The sequence below is a fragment of the Antedon mediterranea genome, chromosome 5 (genome assembly GCF_964355755.1).
Source record: "Antedon mediterranea chromosome 5, ecAntMedi1.1, whole genome shotgun sequence".
NCBI classification, from domain to species: Eukaryota; Metazoa; Echinodermata; class Crinoidea; order Comatulida; family Antedonidae; genus Antedon; species Antedon mediterranea.
The window spans coordinates 659,001-686,186 of record NC_092674.1 but is presented as its reverse complement, the minus strand read 5'-3'; the positions used below and the strand labels follow the sequence as shown (position 1 = coordinate 686,186).

Below are 27,186 nucleotides of genomic sequence, written 5' to 3'. Positions count from 1 at the left end.
GGCCTACTAATTCTAAGCTGTGGTATTCAGGATAAAGTTGGTTAAAATACAAGGCAGGTGCAAAAGGAAACTAGCCTAGCGGGCCTAGGCCTAGGCTACTTCAATTTCGGTGATTTCCTGCCTTGCAATTTTGAGAAATGATAAAATGATGCCTCGCATTTTTTGATGATGGTAAAACGATGCCTCGCAAAAATTTCTGACTTGCCTCGCATGCCTTCCCTGCCTCGCGTGCCTCGCTGCCTCGCACTTTGTTACTACCCAGCGCCACGTGTTTTTAGTGCAGCGTACCAAAACACAACCTACTGTAACTGCACTCACAGCAGGTACGTTAGGACGCTAGCAGTACTAGGCCTAGGGCCTAGTAGAGTATGCACTGATTCATATTGTTATTATTGGTAGGCCTCCTACCTAGTACTGTACTGTACTAGACTAGAGTATTCTCTTTATAGTATAACTTTCAAAAACTTACATAGGCCATAGTATTTATTAGTAGGCCCTAGTAGGCGGTTTACGATGAAATCGGTCGCGAAAAAATCAACTTCCCGTATTTTGTATGGCGCGCCGCTAGAGCTATACGTTTGAAATCGGTCGCGTTTGAAATCGGTCGCGCTATTTTGTATGGAACGAGATGCATGCTAGCGGGATTTACATTTTCTTCGTTTATATAGTCTAGATTTAATTGATATTTTTTATGAACCAGATTATTTATGTGGATATTTTTTATTTGGTTAATAAATATTTATTATCAATCATTTTTTTTATTTTACAGGTCTCTGAGAAGGACTGTGTCTTTTCAAAATGGCCATTTCTAAACATGTTTAAATATTTTATTAGGCATAATATAATAATTTACCTCTATTTTATTATGTACTGTAATTAATATATTATACTGTATAGAGAATATACGTCTGTGTCTTTTATTAATATTATGCAAACAATTACGTAAAAGAGAACAATTTATTTAAAAACAATAAATGTTACAATGTATAGCCCGTAAAGCCAGCGTACTATCCATTTTTATACTTATGCATAATGTGGCAGATATTATATCTATATATTGGACCACCTTATTTTAATCTCTATTTTATTTATGTCCGTACGTTATGTAGGATTAAGTATAGGCCTATAAAAATTATTGTTGAGGAAAATCACGTGTATATTTTTATTTCTAATGTTTAGGCCTAAAATAGTTTCTAGTAAAAATGATTATTATATGCGGATCGTTAAAAGACGAGTTACTGAAATAAACCCCGAAATAGGCCATATCGTGGATGCGCCTTCTATGATCGTGCAGACGTTAACTGCACGTTATTTTGCTGACGGGGATTACCTTTAAAAAAAACACGCACTAATGTGTCAAAACACGTACGATCGTTGTCCATGGCCATGTAAAGATGACGTATAGGCCTATTACTAATAACCATACGTTTGAAACATCTAGGCCTGCATGTGTTTTTGTGAAACATAGTTCCATGGTGAAACGATGTATATAATTTACGTATATACGTCGGTGATACTATAGTTTTTATTTTGAATATCTTTGATTTCTTCATTTATAAATCACTTAATGTAAATAATTAAGTACCACTCAGTGTCTCACATCCGTACGCCATTCGTAAATCTAAATGTTTAAATATCAGTGCAAGATTACCTCTTTGAGAATCTTTAAGTTTTAATATCCATCCATTATTATTCTCGCATCTAGGCCTATCATTGTACAGCATACTGCATAGTCCTACTGTATAGGCCCGGTAGATTGATTTATAACGGCATATTATTTTATTAGTATTATCCTAAAACCATGCTCATGTAAGAGTGGCGGATATCGAACGTAACAATCATCGTCATACATCATCTTCCTTTATTGCATAAACCTCATTGAGCTGGTATCCACTTGCAGGTATAACTAGTTTCGTAATTAACTGCGATTAAAAAATACGCGATAGGCGCGTCTACTTGTTTAATATTAAATTATTTCAACATTTTTAAAACTTTAAACAGTGGCATCTAATCTTTTCAAAAACTTAAACAATATTCAATAACACTTTTAAAAACGATTTTCTAAACGAACACATTACAATTATTCATTGACACCTGTAAGATAAAATGAAAACACAAATTATTTATAAATAACGAGATAAATATTTATATTTACTGTACTAAAAAAATTATCGATCGAGGTAAAAAAATTGTTAATAGTATTAGAAATTCTATATTCAAAATGTATCTAGTGAGTCCCATGCAAAATAGCGCGACCGATTTCAAACGCGACCGATATCATTAAACGTATAGCTCTAGCGGCGCGCCATACAAAATACCGGAAGTTGATTTTATCGCGACCGATTTCAGACGCGACCGATTTCATCTGACACCTAGTAGGCTACTACTAAACTAAGGCCTACTACTACTAGTAGTAGTAGTAGTAGTAGTAGTAGAGTAGTATGTTTTAGTAGCCTAGCCTATATATAGGTAGTGAGGTAGAATAAATAGGCCTACCCATTATGGCATAACTATAGGGCTATAGACTATTCCTGCTAAGCAAGTAGTACTAGTAGGACTAGTACTAGCTAAGCACAGGCCCCTACTACTACTTCTAGGCCTACATACCAACCAAGACTAGATTAGACTATTTAAAGTATAGTATATTCATTGTAGGTAGGGCTTGGCTAATTTTGTACTTCAATGACTACCAACTTATTGTTTCCAATACCAATATTGTTGGGTTTAGATATTTTATTTACTATAGAGATGGAAACTGTGTCACCATCATGCTTGCTGCTCTTTCAAGATGACAGTTTGGTTTGCAGCTACAAAGATGGATCAGCTCTTGAGGTGTCACCTTGTGGTTCTACGTTTATGCATAAAAAGGCTCCTCCATCTTCTGATCACCACCCTCTGCTAGACCTTCACCGACGGACCATTCTGCAGAGAACACTTTATGTTACTAGCGAGTACAAAGCCAAAGTTCAGCAGGTTATTGGTATTCGCAACCGCTTTGCTTCATATCCTTATGTTACCAGTAACCTGTTGCAGGAATCCAATCTCATCTTGGTAAGATAAAGTATTCATTCATTCATTCATTCATTTCCCAACCAACAGTGAGCTCATGGTTCACCACTTACAGGAGGGAACACAGACAAACACGTACATATACAATAACAAACATTAAACTAAACTACTAACAATGTTACGAAACTTACGGAAATTATTACTAAAAATATCTAACTCAGGGTTTCTTAAAGTAAAAGAATTGTAAGTTTGACTTAATCTACTAATAAAACCATTTTTACTCGGGGTACCCGAGTCTAGTACTTACTCATTTTCTCCTTCTCTTCCTCCATCTGGACACTATTGAGTAAAAAGTGCGATTTTTAAAGTACTACTCCTCCCTTATTCGTTATAGTATTGAGCTGGGATTTGGCATGAACATGCTACAGGGACATGTCCTCAAAGCTATAGAGCCGGATTTTTAATTTTTTGTTAATTAATTTGTTTAATTAAGAAGCCACAATGTGTGACACACACCACAGCGTTTTGTAGTTATATGGTTATATGCGGATTCTTGGCGTAGTGGTTATCACGTTTGCTTAACACGCAGAAGGTACCTGGTTCGAGCCCGGACGAAACCTTTTTTTTTTAAATTTATGGTGAAAAGTACTGTATACGCAATATGATAATTATACAGAGTATATCTTATTTTTATTATTTTTTAAAATACTTATTTTGTGTAATCGGTAATTATCACTTTTACACATGTTTATTTTGCTTTGTGCTTATTACCATTTATTTGTAATTTAAATGGATTAAAAAACTTTCTGTAACCCACATTTTTAATGTAAGAGGTTTCGTAGTGTAGTGGTTGTCAAGTCTGCTTAACACGCAGAAGGTCCCGGTTCGAGCCCTGGCGAAACCTATTTTCTTTACTTTCTAACTGTATACGTCTGTATACAGCTTCTTTCGCTGTACCCCGAGTATTGCACATTCGTGCTTGTTTAAAACATTTACTCTACTAAAAGGAATATGAAAAGTAGTATTTCTTCTAAGACGACGACTAGGGACTCTAAGATAAAAATTGCTAACTAAGTTACAGTCAAATAAAGAATTAATACATTTATACAAAAAAACAAGATCAAAAAAGTTCTACGAGACTCAGGAGATCGGACATGGAAATGAAAGTCAGAATTCTGGTTGTGGCTGATGTAGCGTAAAAAACGGTTATGCAGACGCTGAATGTGCGTAGACTGAGTTTTCGAAATAGAATTAAAAATAACAGAACTGAAGTTGAGAATGGGATGGATAATTGAATAATAAAGGTGGATTTTGGTTTGCCTGTCAAAATGTTTACAATTACGCCACATCAGCCCAAGCAGTCTATTGCACTTGCCAACAAGATAATCAATATGAAAGGAAAAACAAAGGGAACTATCAATAAAAACACAAAATTCAAATTAGCCTTATTGTTTTTCTGACACTGTATGACTTGTTTTGAAAAATGATCTTGGGCTTGCTATCCAGGTGTTGTTAGTTATGTCAATTAGCAATATCAATCAATAATATTTCTATTACTTTTTTGATAGATAAAAAATTCATACATAGTTTGTTAAAATGGCAAGAAATATCTTTCTCTACAGTGATATTATCTTAGTAGTTTTATCTGTTCAAATTCTCTTTTCTAGAAGACATATGCTGATATTACAGAAGTTAATTGGTCAGCTGAATTGGATGAGAAGTACATTGACGTTCTTAGCAATGGTGGAATAATGTTGCGTTCCCTTGATGAGTGTTCTTCTATCATTCTTGCTTCAAATGATTTAGACTTTAGCGTTGAATATCTTAGTAAAGTCAGTGACATGTGTAAGAATAAGAAGGTTTGTGATGAGAACCTTTCTGGAATATCTGGTGAAAGATTCCATCTTTATGATTCAACTGCAAGTCATTCAGACAGTGTTGGTTCTCAGATTGGAGATTGCCCCAGTGAGACTATCTCAACTAGATCTAAGCATACTTGTTCTGCTACTCAGCATGCTTATGTATGGATAATTAAGCACATGTCTGTTAAGCATTGCCCTATAACATGGCAACATCCCTTGCAACTTGTGATGCAATTCAAAAAGAAAAACTTAGCAAACAAAGATACAGTATCTGCATATACTGCAGCAGATCCAACTGATCTTTCTGATTTGAATGTAGATGATATCAGTTGTCATGATGCAACTTCGACAACAATTTATCAGAGAAATCTTGAGAATGTCAATGAAGATAGCCTCAAGGTGAAAGATTCAACATCATTCTGTTACAATGGTGGGAATCAAATGGATGATCCTCTCAAACTTAATGACTCTTTCTTCAGATTAAGAAACAAAACCCCAAATATTAATACCATATACAGGAACTCTGTTAAGATGCAGTTGCCTCAAAGTTTACCATCCAAGTGCCCCAAGACTTACCTACATTCTTGGAGGAAAATCTCCAGCAAACTTGATGAAAATGTGGATTTTGACGCTCTAGCTAACTCTAAAGTTAATAGCAGTTTGAAAATGATGATGGCCAACGGTGTCATTTACAGGTAGTCAGTTTAGTTTATCTTTTTGCAAAAACACAAATTTTATTCTAAAAACTTGTCTACATTTTATAGGTTTTTAGTAGGAAATATTTTCTCAATGTAGACTAACATAGTCAACAAAATGCAACATAATTGCTCAGTGTTCTCCCAATGTATAAATAAATTCCAGCAAATTAAATGAAATACTGAATTATTGATAAAAATCTACTACTAGCTACTGTATTACAGTATATACAAAAAAGTCAAATAATAATATTTTAGTGTCTATTTTAGTGTCTGTTTTAGTGTCTATTTTAGTGTCTGTTTTAGTGTCTATTTTAGTGTCTGTTTTAGTGTCTGTTTTAGTGTCTGTTTTAGTGTCTGTTTTAGTGTCCGTTTTAGTGTCTGTTTTAGTGTCTATTTTAGTATTTTAGTGTCTATTTTAGTGTCTATTTTAGTATTTTAGTGTCTATTTTAGTGTCTAGCTAATAATTGACAAAACATAGAGCCTTTACTTGCTGAATACCACTTCTACTCGATTCATTATCAAATGTAGCAAAAATAAAATTTATCTTTTTAGATTAATACTGTAGATATAGCCAAAAACACAATGCAATTTAACTATTTTTAGATTAATAATAGATTAGATTTTTTCAGAATGATCATTCAGTTATGGCTAATCAAAATTTAATGAAATGTGTCCTGCAGTATCCTGAAAGACAAACAGCGCCATCTATATTAATATTGTGAAATCAAAGATTTTATTTTGAATTCAAAATACTGTACACACATTGTTTTTCTTTTCTAAAATGCCAATAAGGTGGCTTGATCTATTTTATCCTTAAGGGTAGCTTGATGATTAAAAAGAATGAACTAGATAATTGATATAAAAAACGAACGTCTAACAAAAAACTCAGTCAGTTACATTAAGACATCAATTAATACAAGTGGGTGTATTGTACATAGATAATAAATAAGTCATGCCCTATGGGTGACATGTCTCGTGTGGCGTTTAAGCATGTTCTTAATAATTGATACAAAGTATTCAAATTGAGACATCTATGTTTTCCGGATTGACTTGCTCGCAGGACTTTCTTTAATTATGCGTTGATATCAATTCACCCAAATTGATTGTAGAATTCAATTCTTAATTCCCTCTGGTCTCGTGTTTTTGCTATCTGCTCTAGGTTTACAATCTGTCAACATGAACAACTACATAACATCATAACTAAAGTGCTCCCAAGAGGCGCTCTTCATCTGCTGGGAGTGATCTGATAAAAAAGATTTCTGCATTGTTGTTGTCATTATAATAATTTTGATATTTTTTTATACAATTTACTGTAAAGTAAATTATGGTTGTTTAGAGAACATATTGCAACTACTATTTCATGAAAACAATTCATTTGTCTTAAAGAGTATTATTTAAGCATCAGAATTGAAGAAAGAAAACATTAGCTAACTACAAGCCATTAATTAAGACTAAGAACATTCTGATTCATTAATCAAGAGTTATATCATTAATGTGTAATCACATGTAGTAACATCAAAGTTAACTTAACTAAAAAAGAACTGTAAAGAACGACAGATATTTGATTACATTATGCAATGTTACATTCTAATGTTATTAACCAAGATTCAAATGTTGTTACATTAAATACAATTTTCAAGTTTCACACAATACAATATACAAAACAGATCATAAATTAATACAATATTGTGTGAGAGGACGCATTAAGCCAAGACTTTAAGTTTGGTCCTCCAGATAAATAAATACCGGTACTGTATACAGTATAGTGATATTATCATATTGTAATGTTGCATGGGAAAATAAGAAACTGTACTGTAAGAGTTGGTCAATTGTACATTGTGTTGTGTTATTATTTTTTTACTTAGCCATTTGATTAATTTCAGAGGAGATTAAGAGCCAGCTTTAGATAATGCTGCTAATGATTGAAATTGATTTACTCGGTAATTGACCCAATAAGCTGAATGAGTGTACCTAAATGTTGTTAACTCACCGTGTCCTTCTGGTTGTATGCGAGCTTGACAAGATTAACATTTTGTTAAACAATATTGTATTCTGTATAGTTAAAAATGTACTTTTAAGGATGTTTCCATTAGTTAGATTATTAACAAAAATATGCTATATTTAGGTCAATATAACATAGAAACAAACGTACGCAGGAGGTGACCCGTTCATTATTTTTAACTGGCCCACAACTGAGCCATTAAACCTTTTTTTTTTCTTTGTCTGATTTACTGGCCATCAATAATTGTATGACATTTCTTTCAAAAATTGAGTCCATTGTAAGTTGGCCATTTGCCTTTGGACTAAATCGAACAGATTGAATTCATGAAAAGTCGCTTTTGAAAACAACTCCCGGAATAAAAAAAAACTCTTCGACTTTGTATTTTTAATCTAAACGTTTATACAAGGCTGTATTATTCACGTTAATTGATGCTAATCGTCTTTCTCAGGCATTTGAAATTCGTTGAAAGGTGTCATAAAATCCAAGATGACTTGTTTGTTATTTTTCCAGCTTATAATTTCTGTATTGTTATTTTTGGATAAGTCAATGCTTGTCAGTGCATTGTTTATTTTTTATAATAAATCTTCTGAAAAGTCATAAATTTAGTTAGTAATCCTTGGACAAGTCAGCTTTTCTTCCGGCGATGCTATCCTCTATTACTGATTATTTTTTCAACAATTTTGCAAGCTAATTGGTCAAATTTTTATGATGCATTTCCTATTTTTTGGATGTAAATGGAAAAAAAAAATAAAGGTTATTTTGATTGATTAATCAGACCTCCAAAATAATAAAAAAGTTGGTAAATCACGTGATTTTTGTTTAAATTGAAAAAAATAATTAAATTGTATTATGATCCATTGCATTTAGAAAATATCAAATTTAAAAAAATTGTTTTTTCTTGTATCTGAGTATGCAATTTTAATTTTTTTAATATTTGATTATTCCAGATTTTCCTTAAATCCAATATCATCAGAAATTTATCCTGGAGATGGATCCGTGATTACTTTAACGGATTCTAGAGGGCAGTATTTTATGCATACGACCGTCAACTATGATGGGTCGACAACTGATAGGATGCTTGTAGCAAGTAATGAAGCAATGATACCTGGTTCACATCAAAGTATGCTCATTAGAATGGTGAAGAAAGCATCTAGGTACACCTATATCTATCAATTTTACTCTTTAATCTGTTTGTGCAATTATTTATTAAGATCTTTTGAATAATTATGCACTATGTATTGTGACTGCTATATAAACCTCTACATTAAAAAACTAAAATCATGTTACTTAGAGCAGTAAAAAATGTATTATTATTATTATTTTGTAATTATGTTATAATGTGGGAAAATAAAAAGAAAGAAAGAAAGTAAAAAATGAAGTTACTGCAGTAACTGCAGTAAAATGGTTTTGACATGATCTCTTACAAACATATTATTTATGTATTCGAATCACATTTTTAAAGACGAAGTGATTGAAAATGCCTCAAATTCCATACTTGATTGAATGTACTAGAAAACATCAATTAACATTTTTAGTTTCTTACAATTGTTACATTTCATTACTGTTGTTTGTAACTAAAGATAACATGATGTAATATTAGAATTGAACTTCAAGGGCAATATCACAGCTGAGCCCATCAATGATTGATTGATCCTTATCATTTTTAAAGGTTGAGAGGCATATAACAGACGAAATATGATTTTTTCCTCACCTTTCTCACCTAAATTGTGAGAATATCCAACAACTATTCTGCCACTGTCTCCTGTAATTCAATTTCTACTTGAAATCTCTTTATAATATTAGTGAAAAAAAGATTTGTTTTTATACATACTTATTTATAATGCTTTATTTTCTTTTTTTCTATGGACCAGAGATTTCAAAATAAAAGATTGAATAAATGAATGAATAGATAACAATACTTATTTTTATAACAAGAACTTTTATGGGTATTTGAGGACCATGTACTATCATCCTTCATTTCAAATTAAAAAACTCTTAAAATTCAGGAAATTTGAAATGTAAATTTTGTATCTTAATTTCTTTATTTAAATTTAAATAATTTAATTAATTAATTCATTCAAGATTATTGATTTTATATATTGTTTAATTTTCAAAGCATATTTTATTATATTCTTTAATTAATAATAACATTGTTGTATTTCACAATTAATTTCACATTGAATATTTAACCAAAATTAGTCAGTCAAAACTTTAGAATGGAAAAGACAATTTTCCCAAGTATTAAATTTCCATATATTGTCTTTTCATGTTTCTGAATACAAATGATAACATGTGATGTGCACAAATATGGTTGTGATATGATGTCATTTATTTATTACCATCTTTAATGAGGGTAGCCTATCCAGTTCCAGTATAGGATCTGATCATTAAGGGCCCTCGAATGTGCATACAAATACAAACATATATAATGTTTGATGATATATGAGAAAATTACATTTTTCGTCACTAAAGTTTGGTAAGTGTAGACAGAGCTTTAGTTAAATTAGATCAATCTGCTAAAGATTGATAATACTGTAATACCTTAAGATACAAAAGTAGTAGGCCTAAACGTAATTAAATTGGTTTGTCATTTCTTCCCATTTGTAGACTTTTAGATGTCATGCTTTTGAATACAATGGATCCTATTGAGATTTGCTGGAAGGTAAGTTATGTAAAAATGAAATTTCTGTTTAATAATGATGTATTAATTGTTTAAGAATAACATAAAAGGTTGTCAAGTATTTTACTAAAATATGTTGTTTTAGACTCCTAAAGCAATTGATAGAGAGGAAGAATGGAAAGTGTTTCCAATTGAAGAGAGTACAGTAGCTGGGCTTGGACATTTCACAGCTTATTCTAATGGCCAGCTTAAGATAGTTTTCACAAACCGTACCATTCTCACCATGATGGCTCCTCAACTACGGGTAAGATGCTCAGGGTCAGCTCCGGGTAAGATGCTCAGGGTCAGCTCCGGGTAAGATGCTCAGGGTCAGCTCCGGGTAAGATGCTCAGGGTCAGCCCAAATCAATCAAGTCAAATACATTCATGATGTATGCTAAATATGCATTTATATACTATTATAGTTGATTTTTTTCCTTCTTGGTTGAATATTATGAAACAAAAAAAAAGATTAATAAAATCAGTAAATCTTTGTTTTAGGCTTGTACTTAAATTTATAATTTTTCTGTTGATTCCAATCCAAGTAATACTGTATCTTATCAAATTCACTTTTTTAAGTTTGGAGAATTTGAATAATCAGTTTTTAGTAAAAATCAAACTAAGCTACCATATTTTGATTTGATCTTCCTGATCAATAATAAAAATAACAAATACTGATGATACATATGATAATTTATGCCCTGTAATGCTCATTTCTGCATGAATCAACAGGAACTGCCAGAGACTCGCAACAGATGTACTCCGAATGAAATCTGTCAAATTGTTCTTCCTAATGGACAGAAACATAATGTTTCCATAAGGAATCCAAATGCTGAGTTTTCCAGGTAGGTTGGAGTACTACTACTGTAACACTCTGCCTATATTAAATGTGTAACTGAGTTTAATGTGGGATCAGTGAAGTGGGTACTGTGATTTAACTAAGGTGTACTGTATGTTTAAAGATATTGTCCCCCAAAAACATGAAAAATGAAGATTACTTAAATCAAACTTTGAATATGCTATTTTTTAGTTTTAATAAAGTTAATCACTTCCGTAGAAAAAAAGAGAAAAAGTTTTATTATTTCAGGGGGACAATACATACTTTAATAAAATGTTTATTTTTATATAGCTATGTGAGCATTTCTCTTGAATGGCTAGAACGTGTACAAATGACTCAATCCTATCAGCAACAGCAATGGAATAATACGTCAAACAGTCAACAAGCTGACCACAGGTATGTAGAACTTATAAGCATTGGTAGAGACCAACTCATCTGTTGGGACATCCCTATTCAAGGGCCACCCTACATGGATACTATACACCTTTTACATATTGTGTATTAAAATTTCGAAGTTTACACACACTGTGGTGTCAACATGGGCGTTTTTGTATGTGCGCTGGTGTGTAAATGAAAGGGGTAGTTGTGCCGTATTAAGCTCTGTCTACACTATCAAACTTTATGTGACAACAAAATGTGATGTGCCCATATATGGACATGATCACTACCATATTTGGTCAAATCACTACCATATTTTGCATGTTGCACTTTTTTTGTCAAGCTAGTTTGATTGATTGTAGACAAGGCTTTAACCATGCAAATTAAATCACATTTGGTATTAGGCGAATATGTTACATGCAGTGTGCGTGTGTTACAAAGAAATGCGATTACATGCAGCCTATGTAGTGTTATACACATTCATTTCAATGCAATGTTGTGTCACATAAATGTTAATCAACAAGTAGATTTATAAATAGCATTATGCAAATGAGCATCATTGTGACTCCTATTGTAAATTACCTGGCAATCTATGCAAGCAAGCATCAATCATCACATATTATATTTTACATGCTAAAAGTTTGTAATTGAATACAGCTTCTACTCATGAATCTCTGAATTGGACAGACGCATTCCTGCGAAGCAAATCAGTTGCAGCGTGATTAAATAATTCAAGCACTAATCTGTTCATCTCGAGATCTTGCGTTAATCCTTAATAAGCTGGTTTTCCTCTCGTTGTTACGTACACTTAATGTGGCAACGGATCTTGGGATCGTGATGTTAATCCCCTTTATGGACAGTGCTCATTGTTGTATTTTATCTCAGCTGCGCATTGCGATCCATTCAGAAGTTAATGGCGTTTTTAACCTCCCTCAGGAGCGTAGCAGATTTTACATGTTTTACAGTCGGCGTACCACCTGCTCTACTATATTCTTATTGACAAGATACTTGTTGAAGAATTTCATATGGAAGAATATTTCTACTTTTTTTAATTAATTTTGTTTTGTTATTAATTCTATTATTTGACAGCAGCGAATTTGCTATAACTAAGATGTTCCTTGTTATATGCTTTTTATTGGGGTAGTAATCTATAAGTACATACAATGAATACACCGCCTGTGGCTGCGACAGGTGGTTGCAGTCCAATGTTTGATATTGAGAGCATTCTACCAGCTACCAAAGCTGTGAGTTGCAATGGTGTTTGGTAAAAACAGACTTACTGGATAGCATGACTGGAATATCATACAGTTTCATTTTTTTGTTGTGGTTCCGATTGCTTTTTTTGTACTTTTATGTAATTTACATTATTTCATATTTTCTGATTATCCTGAGCAATGTTTGATAGCTGAAGTAGGCTATGTTTAATTATAATTCACTTCAAATAAATGCTAAATCATAACCATTATACAAGTATTACATATTTTGTAATGATTTGCAATTAAAAGTTTTACAAAAAGTAAATACAATAGTAAAGCACTCAGCAGTTTTGAAATAAATGCTAGTAATTAGTATGACCTAATAAAACTATGCAATAAATTATATTATAAAACCATACCTTGAAATGACTGATACAAGCATCAGTTGTTACCAAGGTGCTATGAGTAGTTAAACAATACTGTTATTTTTTTTATTGTGATATTTTTTCATAAATTAATAGTTGTTGAATATTTCAAAGTACTGTACACCTTTTATTAATGGCATATTTCATGATATTTAGTATGACAAGGTTATTAACAGAAAAATGAATAAGTTGTTGTTAAAAAAGTATGCAGAATTTATGGCTATTTTCTTTTATTCTGCTCTATGTATAAAATCTACCTGATCTGGTTTATGTCTTCCACATATATGTATTATTAATATTTCTCAGTCTAATTGGAAATTTGAATTAGGCCCATTGGCATCCACAGTGAAGTACCTAACATGAGTTAAAATTAGGTTTGTGTGGGAGAAATTCAAATTCACATTAGGTTGGGTAGAAGTATTTGAAGGTGGGTGTCTGTCTTTTACATTTTCTTTAATTTCGTTGAAATTGATATAAGCGATTACGCATATGGACACCGCTATTCAGTGGACACTTTGGTGAGTCCTCAAAATGTCCTGTTAATAGAGGTTATACTGTGTTGTTAGATTAACGTTGGAATAATGTCCACTTCACTTGGATTAAGGAACTAAATGTCAGTAATCAGTAAAGATATTGTAATTATTTCAAGAATCCTTATAAACCTTTTTAAATTCAAACTCATTTTATCGGGGTTAAAGTGCCCATTTAACCAATAATACTGGATTTACTTTAAAAAAAACCACTTGTACATTACTACTGTTTATCTTCTGATCTAGTTATCCAGATCTGAAGTCTGTATGTGTGAGTTCGAGGGTTCAATGACTCCACCCAGAGGACATTTCATTATGCAGATTTTAAACTGCCACTTTGAAGAAGATCTACGATAAAAAATATACTTAATTATCTTAATTTGTACACAGTTATTTAGCATTTATTGATTGATAAATTTGAATGAAAGCTTTAGACTTTAATTGAGCTGTATGTGCCTTCTTCCATTTTCTGATATCATCTATCTATTATTCTCACCTCTGTCTTTCCTCCTCAATAGTACCAGTAATATAACATCATTTCATTATCATTTACACATTTATGGTACCATTTTATTTTCATTTATTGTGGGTTTGTTGTTTATGCCATATTCTTTGTTTTACATTGTTTTTCTTATTTATGCAATCTTTAATTGTTCAAAAAAGATTCCTGTGAGTACCTCTGTATGGCAAGCCAAGTTCACTAAAAATACTCTACTCAAACCATTCCTGTTTACAATATGTAAAACTCTAAACACTGATAACATACAATATATTTGATTCATAATATACTAGAACTAAGAAAGAAGAAACTAATAGATGTGTGCTGATAACTTGAAATACTGTAATTTTATATCAGTGAAGGTGGAACTTAAATTGTTTTTTTTCATTTTTAATTATTTACCCATAAAAATAAAAAAAACTGAACCCGAACATTTTTACCAATGAAAGTTTAAGAAAAATTCAATCCCACCAGTTTATACATATGTATTTATACATTAAATTTAAAATTTCATCAACCCTAATGGATTTAAAATGCAACCAGATTGTTTTTATGAGCAGTTGGGTTTTAAGTATGCAATTGAAGTACTTAAATGACCCATTGTTCATGCACTGGTTTATAAGCGCCCACTTTACATTCTAACACAATTGTATAATTCCATAACTTCTGCAATACATTTCTTTGTTATTCTTGATTGTATTAATTTTACCGTCGATGTGCTTTTGTAAAAAAATTGATCTTTAATGGGAAATTTTGCGCAAGGATTGCAAATATCCGATTTTTTTTTTTTTTGCAATTTCAAATATATTGCTTTTCAATAAAACAGTACGTCTCTACAATACAATAAAATTAATTATCCTCAAAAGAAAACTCAGTTGAACTTGTCTTGACCTTGACATGATATTTATATTCCATACATTTACTGTATAGAGACATAAAGGTTTGACCATAAACTATGTAAAATATGATATTAAGCATCAACTTCCATATTCTTCCAAATGTAGATTTGTTGGAGCAGCGTTTAGAGACCAGATGATGCATCTCTATCCATCTTATGGGTTTCTGCAAATAACCATCCATTTCTTTGTTTTCTTTACAATATTGGTTTAAATGACTCCTACTACTATTTGATCAATGATGGATTATTTGCAATTTGAGTAAACAGAAATTTTTATTTCCCTTTGAATAAATTGAGATATAGATAGATAATAGATAGATTATTAAGATATGAGACAGTGCCCTCTATCTTCAATAGAAAAATGGTGAAATGTTGAGTGCCATCTTGTCAAGTACCTGTAATCAGGTGATTCCTCAATGTTTCTTGTAATCAATTGATTTTGCTTCTTGTATTGGCAACTTCTTTCCTTTCTGTCGTTAATTTAAATCAGTTCACTTGAATGGCAATTCATCATGTGATCAGAGTTGGTTTTCTTACATAAGTTTGCAAAATGTAACTAAGTTTCCTTTCTTAAATACTGTTATGACTGTTTTCAACAATTTAAGATGTTTTGGCAATTATGCTAGCCTGTTTTTGTATTTGATATATATTGGTCTCAACACACAATTTCACAAAACTTAAAATTTCGGTTGATACACTTCAACCATCATCTGGAGTTACTGGCAAAGTATGTGAAATTATGTGTTGCGATCATCAGTTAAAAATAATTATAAATATGATTTATACCAACACAGATGCGGAATTCTATTCTCTTGCTACTTTTGTTCGTTTTAAAGATTCTAGTGAACTAAAGCTCAGGCTACACTATCAAACTTTATGTAACAAGAAATGTGATTTGCCCATATCTTTAGGCATATCACTACCATATTTGGGCACATCACACTAACTATTTTGATAGTTTAGACAGAGCAAAATGGAACCTGAATATTTAGATCAAATACACCTGTGTATGAGATGTACATAAGATGATGTTGTTCTTCATGCAATATTTTTAACTTGGCATGAATAAAGATGTATAGCTGTAGTTTGATTGTTTGTAACTTGGAGTGCAAGACACAAACAGCAAGATTGCAGAGACGTGATTCTTATTTCCTGCAATATATCCACGCCATCTGGCAAGCATGTTCTGCAAGTGGATATTCTGACGCAGCCTTAACTATAATAGTTGTATTTGTTTATATTTTAAACTGCAAACCGTTTGAATGTACGTAAAGCTTTTGGAATAATGACAATCAATTGAAATGCCCAAGTATTTAGATTCTTGTAATAACAATCTATGGATTAGTTCACTTCCATGTAATCTTTCCATTTATTTACTTTTGATCACTTATTATTATTCAGCTGTCAGTGATAGAAGATTTGATTTCATTTTGTCATCTTATAAAAATTCTCATTTGTTATCAATGTATCAAAGGATTTGTGTCGACTTTCTAAAAGGTAAATTCTGTCTAAATAAAATCATTATCACAGTGAAATCCCCAATCCTGATGCAAAATAATGACTTCTCAAATGATATTCTGTTGTTAGTGAAGACTTCTGAACAAGTTTTGTTTTTTCTTAATAGATTTTATTGTGTTTTTATTATGTGCATAATTTTCAATTTGGAATAAATATTTTATTTTATGACAGGTTAGTGGAGGTTTTTAATCGTTCAGCAGGAATAAAATAAATAAAAATACATTTTTACACTTTTCAAGTTCACAGCGACCTACTAAATGTTTTTTACAACATGTTTTTTTCTGAAATGATTTTTTCAAAATTCTCTTACAGATTGGTACAAACGGAACTGAAGAAATTAAAGTGCTTCAACTGTATCCTTTAACACTCATTGTTTTGTGTTCTGATTTCTATGTTATTAAAGATTCAATATTTTTGCTATGAATAAAATGCAATTAGTACTATTATTGCGGTGCACCTTTATTCTGCAATGTCATTGAAAATAAAATCTAATTTACAAACCGTTATGATAAGTGGAAAGCAATTCGCCAAAGCAGTGAGCACGGTTGCTAAGTCATCTGACGGCAGGTAATTATCTTTTCATTTGTTTGCTCCATTAATATGCCCTCCAAAAACTCAACTACTGGTTTTCGTCTTGCTTTCCCATAAGCCATTCACGCACTTAATATTGTTTTAGTTGATTGTATAGTTTTAGTATTTAGTCTGTCTCTTCCTAGCCTATATCCTTAGCTTATTCTGAGTCAGGTGTTCATGTTCACCTCCAGGTGAGATTGAAGACTTTGCATATCCAAACAAAGATATGTTTGCAGCATTTCACCTGGAATTTGTAACTTGTAGTATAATTTAGTTAGTTTACCAACACAAGCTTAAGTACTAGAAACATGTTTAATTGCATACTCCAATTCCTCTGTTGTGATTGATATACATTCGATCTTATAATAGCATTAGCTAGTGGGTATACATATAACCTTAACTGCTTTTATCATCATGTCATTGGATATCTAATCAATTTTGTAAAGATATCAATTCGTTGCAAATACTTGTCGCTCATGCGTATACGTTTTATCTTTCTTCGTCACGTTAATTTAACATTTTATCTCCAGACTAATTATTGTCTTGGATGTCTAATTGACATTAACTCAACTTAGAACTTGGTATCATATTTTCAATAATTAAGTTTCAACAAATGTCAAATATTTTAGTATATTAAATTATTAATCAAAATACAGACCTGTTAAAACAAATATATAGGAATAATTCCACCAATTTTAGTTTTTAAATGTTCATTTTAAGAATATAATGGTTAGATAGGTCATGGACTTATACATTAAATTACTGATTAATAGGTCCATTTATAGGTGATAGGCCTATCACTGTTATTTGCAAACTTACACCACTTTTGCATTTTGATTAAATTATAAGTTTCAAATCTAGATCCAATCACCATGACGAATTGGGCTATCTGCGCAACGCACCGTACAACATAAAACATTGATAGAAATGGATGAAATTCAGAAATGTATTTCAAAATAGGCTTATGACAGTTGCTACGCACGAACCGGTGCCTTTGAAGAGATGCTGTGACGTCATTATCGTTGAAACCGATGTTTATATACTGTACACACATCGGTCATCATACAACGAATTGACATTTTGTTTAATTTTTGAATACAAATTGTGTTGAATGGGTTTCTTAATTACTTGTGATCCCATAATTTCAAATTAACAGATACTTCTGCCCTTTAAATGTAATTTGATTCAATTTATCATATAATATAATATTTTGTTTATCATTAATTTGTTTTTAATTGTATCTCACCGACTCGCAAAGTGACTTTAGTAGACATGGTTAGATTAATGTGCTAGACGTGATACAGAATGTATACATTATATGCAATGTTGCGACGACACGCTATTAGAAGCAATATTATAATATCATGATAATCCAATTGTCTCATAAAAAATACATCAAGATAAAAAGTAGAACGTAGAACATGGTTGAATTTGGTTCACCTTTTCCTTGTTTTAAAAGCACTTACAGATTCGTAGGGAAATTGTGGGTGCAAAATTTCACAATTTTTCGAAAGCATGTTTGAATTTATCTTAGTTTGTAATTTGTGCCAGCAACCTTTACAGATTAGAAGTCGTGGTTGCCCACATGTTAGACATTAGTAAAGAAGTCGTGGTTGCCCACATGTTAGACATTGGTACAGAAGTCGTGGTTGCCCACATGTTAGACATTAGTACAGAAGTCGTGGTTGCCCACATGTTAGACATTAGTACAGAAGTCGTGCTTGCCCACATGTTAGACATTAGTACAGAAGTCGTGCTTGCCCACATGTTAGACATTAGTACAGAAGTCGTGCTTGCCCACATGTTAGACATTAGTACAGAAGTCGTGGTTGCCCACATGTTAGACATTAGTACAGAAGTCGTGCTTGCCCACATGTTAGACATTAGTACAGAAGTCGTGGTTGCCCACATGTTAGACATTAGTACAGAAGTCGTGGTTGCCCACATGTTAGACATTGGTACAGAAGTCGTGGTTGCCCACATGTTAGACATTAGTACAGAAGTCGTGGTTGCCCACATGTTAGACATTTCAACTAAAATTCAATTGAGTCAATATATTTTTTCAAGATATTGTTTATCAGTCACGTAGTCTCTTGCATAGATGTATACTTTAGTAATTATTTCTTTGTGGGTTAATTATATGCCAGTTTTAAAAATATTTTGTTATAATGAATTATTCGTAAATAGTCGCATAATCATTATCTTTTCTCAAATGGATAGAATGAGTATCATTATCTAATATGACATTTGACCTGAATGAATGAGGACACAGCTTATGTTATCAGTTATGTGATTGTACTGGGTAGTACATTTTAGTCCATATTTAGGAAAACTTACTTTATCGTTGTCTGATCTAATTCGGCAACCTTCTCAGATTAACACAATTTGTTCAGTCAAAAATAGCAGAAAATGCGGCGATATTAAAGTTACGCTATAATTTTAAATTATTATCGTTGATATTTTATTATTATTTCTGATGACGTAAATAAATGGAAGAAACGTGATGAACTGAGGATTCTTGAACAAGTTGTACTTATTTGCTGTGTTGTAATAGAGATGAGGCGAGATGTCACTTTTCCACCCTTGGGTAGATGAGAAGGATCACATTTGAATTAAAGTACACACACTGCTTGATCCACTGCTGCAGAAATGCCACATGATTTTATTTCAAGCATTGTTTTGCTGATAAATCCCTTTGTCGATGTATCCGAGTGGCTACGTCACACGCAGTCTGTCCAAGAAATTGTCAAATGTTTTGATGCTTTATAAAAGGAAGTTCAAAGCCCTCTTTTGGACTTAAAAACTTAAAATAACTTTATTTTTAGAAGTTGTGGTTTGGCTTTTGCTATTGAAAATCAGATTTTCTGAAGTTATGTAGTCTTCGTTAGTAGAATTCTAGGAAAAATTTATGTTAAATATTCTTTCGAAATTCCGCTTTAGTTTTGGAAAGAAAGCAATAATTTATGGAACGCCGTTTACGCAACATTTCGATGATATGAATTTTATGACGCGATATGTGAATGAAATGCATCGATATGAATTAAATGGTGCGATATATGAATGAAATGTTTTGAATTGAATGCTTTGAATTGAATATTTTGAATGAAATGTTTTGAATGAAATGTTTTGAATGAAATGTTTTGAATGAAATGTTTTGAATGAAATGTTTTGAATGAAATGTTTTGAATGAAATGTTTTAAATGAAATGTTTTGAATGAAATGTTTTGAATGAAATGTTTGAATTGAATTGAAAAGTCAAACTATTGGTGGCGTATGTCATTTTCGCTCGCGATTATTTTCTCAACCTCTTAGGCCTAAGCCTGGGTACCCTCATCTCCTTTCTTCCACGCTGCCTTTACAGAGAATCCTAACAGACCTGGGTTCGGAAATATGTATTCCAATGTTTCAGGTCTGTTAGGGAGTCTCTGTAAAGGATTCATATTGATGACAGCGTTGAAAGGAGATGAGGGTACCCATGCTTAGGCCTATTAAGAGGTTGAAAAAAAATCGCGAGCGGGAATGACATACGCCGCCAATAGTTTGACTTTTCAATTCAATTCAAACATTTCATTCAAAACATTTAATTCAAAACATTTCATTCAAAACATTTCATTCAAAACATTTTATTCAAAACATTCAATTCAAAACATTTCATTCAAAACATTTCATTCAAAACATTTCATTCAAAGCATTCAATTCAAAACATTTCATTCATATATCACGCCATTCAATTCATATCGATGCATTTCATTCACATATCGCGTCATAAAATTCATATCATCGAAATGTTGCGTAAACGGCGTTCCATAATAATTGTACGATTTATGGATTCTATGCATTTTAGTTAAAGGACACTTTTATTTTAGTACCGATGTGTTGATCTGGAAATAATATGTAATTTTAGTATTGACGTCATTGTTTTCGCACTGTTACTCGGCGTAAGATGTTTTATCATTTAGATTGGCAGTTTCACGAACAAATAAAAAACTAAGCTTTTTAAAAATGAAACTTAATTAGTTATTGGACTTCCGAAGAATTTTTTTTTTCATTTTCCTAAATTCTTTTAGACATTCTTGACAATAGCGATATAAAGGGGAATTCTGCAGAAACTAGATCAAGTGAACATGAAAACAGATCAGATGAGAATGAAAAGAGATCAAACGATCATGAAACGTACCGAGAGAAAGACCAAATCGGCGGAAGAACTGCAATTTGTGTTGAACATTCACTCAACAGCATTCATTCCCATCCATCTAAAATAGTCCAATCAGAAATACATGATGCTTTGCATAAAACGTCACAATTTATTTCTGGTATTGACGATCTACTTCTTAATAAATAATTTATAATTAAATTAATTATTTCGTATTGTACTTTTTATATATTTGATACTGGTTATTTTAGGATATGTATGTATTTCTTTATACTTACAGTATCGAAATAATGATTTTGGCTTTTTCTACTTTTAATGTTTCCATACAAAACATAAATAAAGTGATAAAAATTGTTATATATTTGTTATACTCCATTTATTATATTACTTTTGAATTTGTTTAAAACTAGAGAGAGAGATATATATATATATATACTGTATATACATATAAATGAAAAATGAAGACTAATATTTCAACATATTTATTTATACATATTATATATACGGTAAATGTATAATATATTTATGTTGATGGTAATCGATGTACATTCCATACAGTACTGAATTGAGTTATTTACAACTTTCAACATACAGGACAGTAATGTATTCTTATATAATTACTACGAACTGTTGAATAAACCAGTCGTATTATATTTTAAATATGATTATTGGCTGGTGTATAAATGAAAATTGTCTATTGTTAGATATTTCTTTGAAGTATATCAATTTACATATGAATAAATTCATCATCGTCGTGAAATCCAAACTTACTAAATCGGTGTATTTTTATCGGTATCTCTCATAATCGATTACTTTTCCTAACCCATGAGTTATCATTTTACGAGAGGTTCAACTGTACTTATATACTCTTCAAACTCCACTTTCCAACGATATTAATATCCCGTTTACTCTTCTTTATCCCCGTTGTGTTTCATATTAATTACAATATCAGTGTATGTTTCCTAGTAATATGTAAACTGATGCTGTGATTGGATAGATGAGTGAGATTCTCCATAGTGTATGTTTCGTCAAGTGGTGCAATTTGATAATTCCAACAAGGAGTTAAAAACTAAAAATCAAACTCAATTCCCGTTTTTGTAGTAAGTCGACGTTGAATTTGGGTGCGTTTTGACTTTCAAGACATTTACACGGCAACATTAATTGTTACCACATACCAAAGTCCATGGTCCATGAAGCCAACTTAGCCGTGGATACATTCATACATGCGTTTAGTTTGAGTTTAGCACTCTTCCATTTGAAAATTAAAGAAGGTTTTTCTTAATTTTTAGGAGACTTTCTTCTTTCAGTGTTCTTGTTTTATGGTTTAATATACCGACAATGTGTGACAGTAATTCGTTGTTATGCACCGGCTTTGGTACGGTACTCAGTACATACCGTATATATTTGATTAGTAAATAAAATTACTATGAAAGTATACACAACATCGCATTAAGTTCGCAAAATAATACACAACCATTGATTCTAGAATTCGAATCGCTAATATCACGTCACTATGACGTCACTGTCTCATTTTGCAAACTGGCTCTCTAATTCCGTATTATTTTTATGAAGTTTATTCGTGTGAGATTGGATTAAATGTAGATTAAGTGCGTGAACATTAATGTTTAAATAAGCCAATATTATCTAAATATTATGCTATTTTGGAAAATAAAACAAATACATTGCTCGTATTAAGCTAGTGTTTATGCATTATTTTAGTCGCAAACAAATTACATATTTTTTTGTTTTGTTGTTTTCTAGTTAAAAACGTTAGACGTGCAACACGGCCAACTTTAAATGCATTGTGAACACATTAACATGTTTTAGAAGACATTGATTAATATAATATACATTAAATGTGTCAAATGTATTTTTACTAAATGACTATCAATTCTGTAATGATTCACCATTTTCATTAATATCCAAATTGATGGCAGAAATAGAAAATGAGGCGCATTATTTTCAAATTCCTGCGTCAACTATACGTTTTGATATCCGTCACGTGACAACCAGTGGCACAAGACCTTTCGTCTTTTAGATAAATTCGGTGATATAGCACCAACGGACGAACTGTGTTTTTAATCTAACTTTATTAATACTCGTTTTTCCCAACAAAATGCCAAGGTTGTTCGCTTTTGTGTATAAAGGCGTCGATAAAACAGCTCTGCGATTTGACGCGCGTTTAACGGAAATATCGAAGAAAGTGATTTTGCAAAATTCAATTTGTTTGTAGTTTTGATTAATGGTACTTTCACTAATGAGGTAACAGAAGTCGCTTTGACGCGGTGTTTGATTGATTTAACATCGCATCATTTTTTCATCTCACTCTGTGCTGTTTACAATTCTGAAGTTATTTCTACAGGGGAGCGAGAGAGCGATTAAATTCAGTTGATTTAAACATTTTTGTATGAACATTAAAGTTGTATAGGCCTACCTTGATAATGTAATGATGGTTATTACCCGCCACTAAATTTATATTCTTAAAAATTAAGTGAGAATTTGCAAGGTATTATTTTCTATTAATGTTTGATATTCATCATGGGTTCAAACAACTTGAATGTCGCCCTCTCAAATTCGATACAAGTTTTCTGCATGATGGTCAGTGGAGATCAACAACAGTTCAATCTTAAAATTCAATTTATCAAGTGATGATGGGTTATTTTATTACTTATATGCGTTTGTTAGAATTCAAAAGCTTTAGATCTAAATGAGATACGTAAGCTTACAGTCCATGTCACTGAAGTTTGTCGCTCAAATTAATTTTCTCTGTCCGTAATCACAAGATGTCGACCACCTATTGTAAAATACTACTTGACCAATCGACTATTGACCGCCCTGATATTTCTTATTACTTCGAGTAATAATCCTTTCTGTAAGAAATTAATTTAAACTTTAAAAGTATTCTATTTTTAGATTCTCCACATTTACGGTTTTGCCCCATTCGGCACTAATACCATTCCTATTTTAACCATTTCTGTATTTTGAACAAAAGTAATTCTCGCCATTCTCAGAGAATAGAAATTAATATATGTTTTTTTTTATTACATGTATTTAAAAAATGCAAGTTAAAGCGGCACACAATTGTTTCACTATACAGTATAGGTTGATTAGTCGATAGAGAACCATTGTAAAGCAATTTATACGACTATTTCAACGAGACTGCATTAAACAATAAAACAAAATATTTTTCTAATGATGTAACGATTTGATTTCTCGTTTAGAAATGCTTTTAGTTTACCTTTTCATGTTTTAATGTTAACATTCAACAATCAATCATTTTTAATTTTTGAAAAACATTATTACAGGATTTGAACATGACTCCCACTGCCACGCAATATTTTAACCAATCAATGACTTGCATTGCGCGCGTATGTGCGTCATTTATTGCGTCGCGTAGTGCGTTCTTGTATTAAGTTCTAGTGGGAATCAATATTTAGGCTACCTGTGTACAGTGTTTACCGTGTATTAATATTAATATTTACGTTTGCATGATTAAACAAGTTTTTTTGAATGATGATATACTGATTCGATTAGCACAATTAGTATACACTTTGGTTTTATTTGTTCCCGACTCGGCTTCTTGATTACATTTTGATTTGAGTCCTATATTGAACTTGCTTTGCCGCGTTACTACTTGCTTCGGCTTTGATTTAACTTCGGCAATGTCCCTTGTATTTCTGACGATTCGATTTCGTTCGGAACTGTATCTCGGACCTTTTCGGCTACACAATTTAGCTTTCTTTACTGTACTATCTATAATATATACGTCTGTTGCTTCCGACCTCTAAATCGGCTGCAATAATAATGCACATTTCTAGGGGTTGTGACTTTCATTTAACTCAGTTTTCTTCGACTTATTTGTCGGAACTTTCTTTCGGCTCCATTATTAAAGTTACTTCGGCACTTGGAGTTTATCATATCATTTTGTTTGGACTGCGTCCAACCTGAAAATTCGTCTTTTTCAGTCAATTACTTGATTCCTGGGTATAAATAGTGAATATTATTAGGTATGTGACTTATCCTGGCTTCGGAACTGTTCGGCAATGATTCGTTTTCCTTCCGGTTTTGTTCGACAACTGTGATTTGTAAAGAGCTGAATTACTTTCTACCGTTGTAGGTATGATGTGATTTCTATACGATCAGGCTTATCATATTTCAACTTTACCTAATCGACTGCCACAGGTAAGAAGCATCGCTTACATCATGCAATTTTACGATTCTCAACTTAAAAGCCTTCTCTTGCTTTACTTACCAAGAAATATGTTTTAGCATTGCTTGACGTTAAAAGCCCGAGTATAGATCGCTTTTATGAAACTTTAATGACTGAAGATGAATATGATTTTTGTGAGTGTCATTGGAGAACAGAATGAGAACGTGTACTACCGCCACGGGCTCGTTTCATCCTTTTCAAAATGACACAGAAGTGAAACACATCGTTTAAGTTTATCCCATCTGGGAGCTTTAGAAAATTAGCAGTTTTTGTACTAGTTAGATTAAACAAAATGGTGCATCATTGCAATCGTTTCTATGGAAACATGTTTTTAGATTTCCATGAAAATGCATGATGTACATGTTTCTATGTTGTAATCAAGTATTGTATTCAAATCGATGTTTACATTAGTGATAGCGAAACAATCAAACGTACTTATAGGACCATAACCATGTATTTTTAGTCTCATGCAAATGCGACTCTATAGTTCACTATGTCGGTTGGTCGGTCGGTAAACACTAACTCAAATTTGCGCACGTGACTGCAGCCATGTATATGGCCTTGTTTTTTTAAATTTTGGAGTTTAGTATTTAGCTTAATTTACCTAATAAACATAACAAAATCATGTTTTTCACTTTTATCGTTTTATATATACCTTTTGAGATGTTTTAGGAGACGTTGATGGGCTTAATCGTGCTAATGAGTGCGATTAAGATTTTTTTTTATGTGAATATGTGATATTTGGTCAATTACTAAAGATGAATATATTGATTTATAGCCATTTAAAGGAATAATTAGTAACAGGGAGCGAACTCGACAAGAATGGAAAAACTAGTCAACGATATCAATGCATTTCTATTCTCAGTGCACGTTAAAGGTACACTATTCGAAAAGATTGTGTCCTCCTGCTGTTGGCGTTTGTTCCTTAATCCGAATTTCCCCAATTTCTAATTAAACTTGAGGATGATACTACATTTCTCATGTGCATTATTATCTGAATTGATTGAAAATGATTGTAGTGCTGCAATTATAAATTGGGCAAACGACAGAAGGTTCATAGCAAGACTATTATGGGGTGGGAAACGTGTGGGAAGATGGATATTGAATAAAGAAAAAAGATAGAAATTGAACTTATATTGTATCTTGTTTAGTTTGTGCGTAAATAAGTCATATTTATATATGGCAATAGAAGCCATCACAGTTATAATCATGCAATATTCTCCATGGTTTTATGTTATTGTGTTTATGTATCACTGTTGTTGTTTTTGCTTTGGGCTGTTCAGTGGTTGAATAATAGAGACTTTTAAACTGAAGTTTAATTGGTGTAAGGAGAGGATGGTTACATCACCGACAGCCTTTCTTTTGATTTTTAGACAACTAACGTTTAGAAATAAAGTTAAAAAATCGGGGAAAATTACTTTCATGGGAAAGAAGATGCGAACGGTTGATGCAGAATATTTCTGTTGATTTATTACGATTTTAAGAAAAGATAAGTTTTTCACAAAAACAACAACTTTTGATTGCTTTCATCGCCGATAGATCTAGTTTACATGACACTACTTACAATAACACTTTTGTGGCTACTGACATAGATTAGTCAGTCCGTCTTGAAAGTAGCTTCAATATTTCTTGAATGATTCCTAATTATGTATGTTTATACATTATACAAGAAGAAATAAATAATTTGGAATCAAATTCTTGGAACCTCATTTTGTATTCACAGTAGTTATTTAGTAAC

The 27,186-nt window shown here is 31.9% G+C and overlaps 1 protein-coding gene across 2 annotated transcripts; it reads left to right on the top strand.

The window, feature by feature from the left end:
• The first annotated feature begins 319 nt into the window (after positions 1-319).
• LOC140048773 (uncharacterized protein C5orf34 homolog) lies at positions 320-21,599 on the top strand. 2 transcript variants are annotated; one of them, XM_072093555.1, is made up of 10 exons: positions 320-323; positions 2,729-3,051; positions 4,677-5,566; positions 8,520-8,726; positions 10,180-10,234; positions 10,338-10,496; positions 10,963-11,075; positions 11,360-11,464; positions 16,825-16,865; positions 21,153-21,599. In XM_072093555.1, the coding sequence occupies exons 2-10, from the start codon at positions 2,749-2,751 to the stop codon at positions 21,425-21,427; spliced, it is 2,148 nt and encodes a 715-aa protein (XP_071949656.1). In that variant the 5' UTR covers positions 320-323; positions 2,729-2,748; the 3' UTR covers positions 21,428-21,599. The 2 variants fall into 2 exon arrangements, with proteins under 2 accessions (XP_071949656.1, XP_071949655.1); XM_072093554.1 differs by lacking the exon at positions 320-323 and having other exon boundaries at positions 2,671-3,051.
• Positions 21,600-27,186: the final 5,587 nt, after the last annotated feature.

Coding starts and splice junctions, on each gene's coding strand:
- LOC140048773 (XM_072093554.1), top strand. CDS start 2,683: ATGACTACCAACTTATTGTTTCCAATACCAATATTGTTGGGTTTAGAT. Junction 10,497..10,962: donor TGATGGCTCCTCAACTACGG/GTAAGATGCTCA, acceptor ATGAATCAACAG/GAACTGCCAGAGACTCGCAA. Junction 11,076..11,359: donor CCAAATGCTGAGTTTTCCAG/GTAGGTTGGAGT, acceptor ATTTTTATATAG/CTATGTGAGCATTTCTCTTG.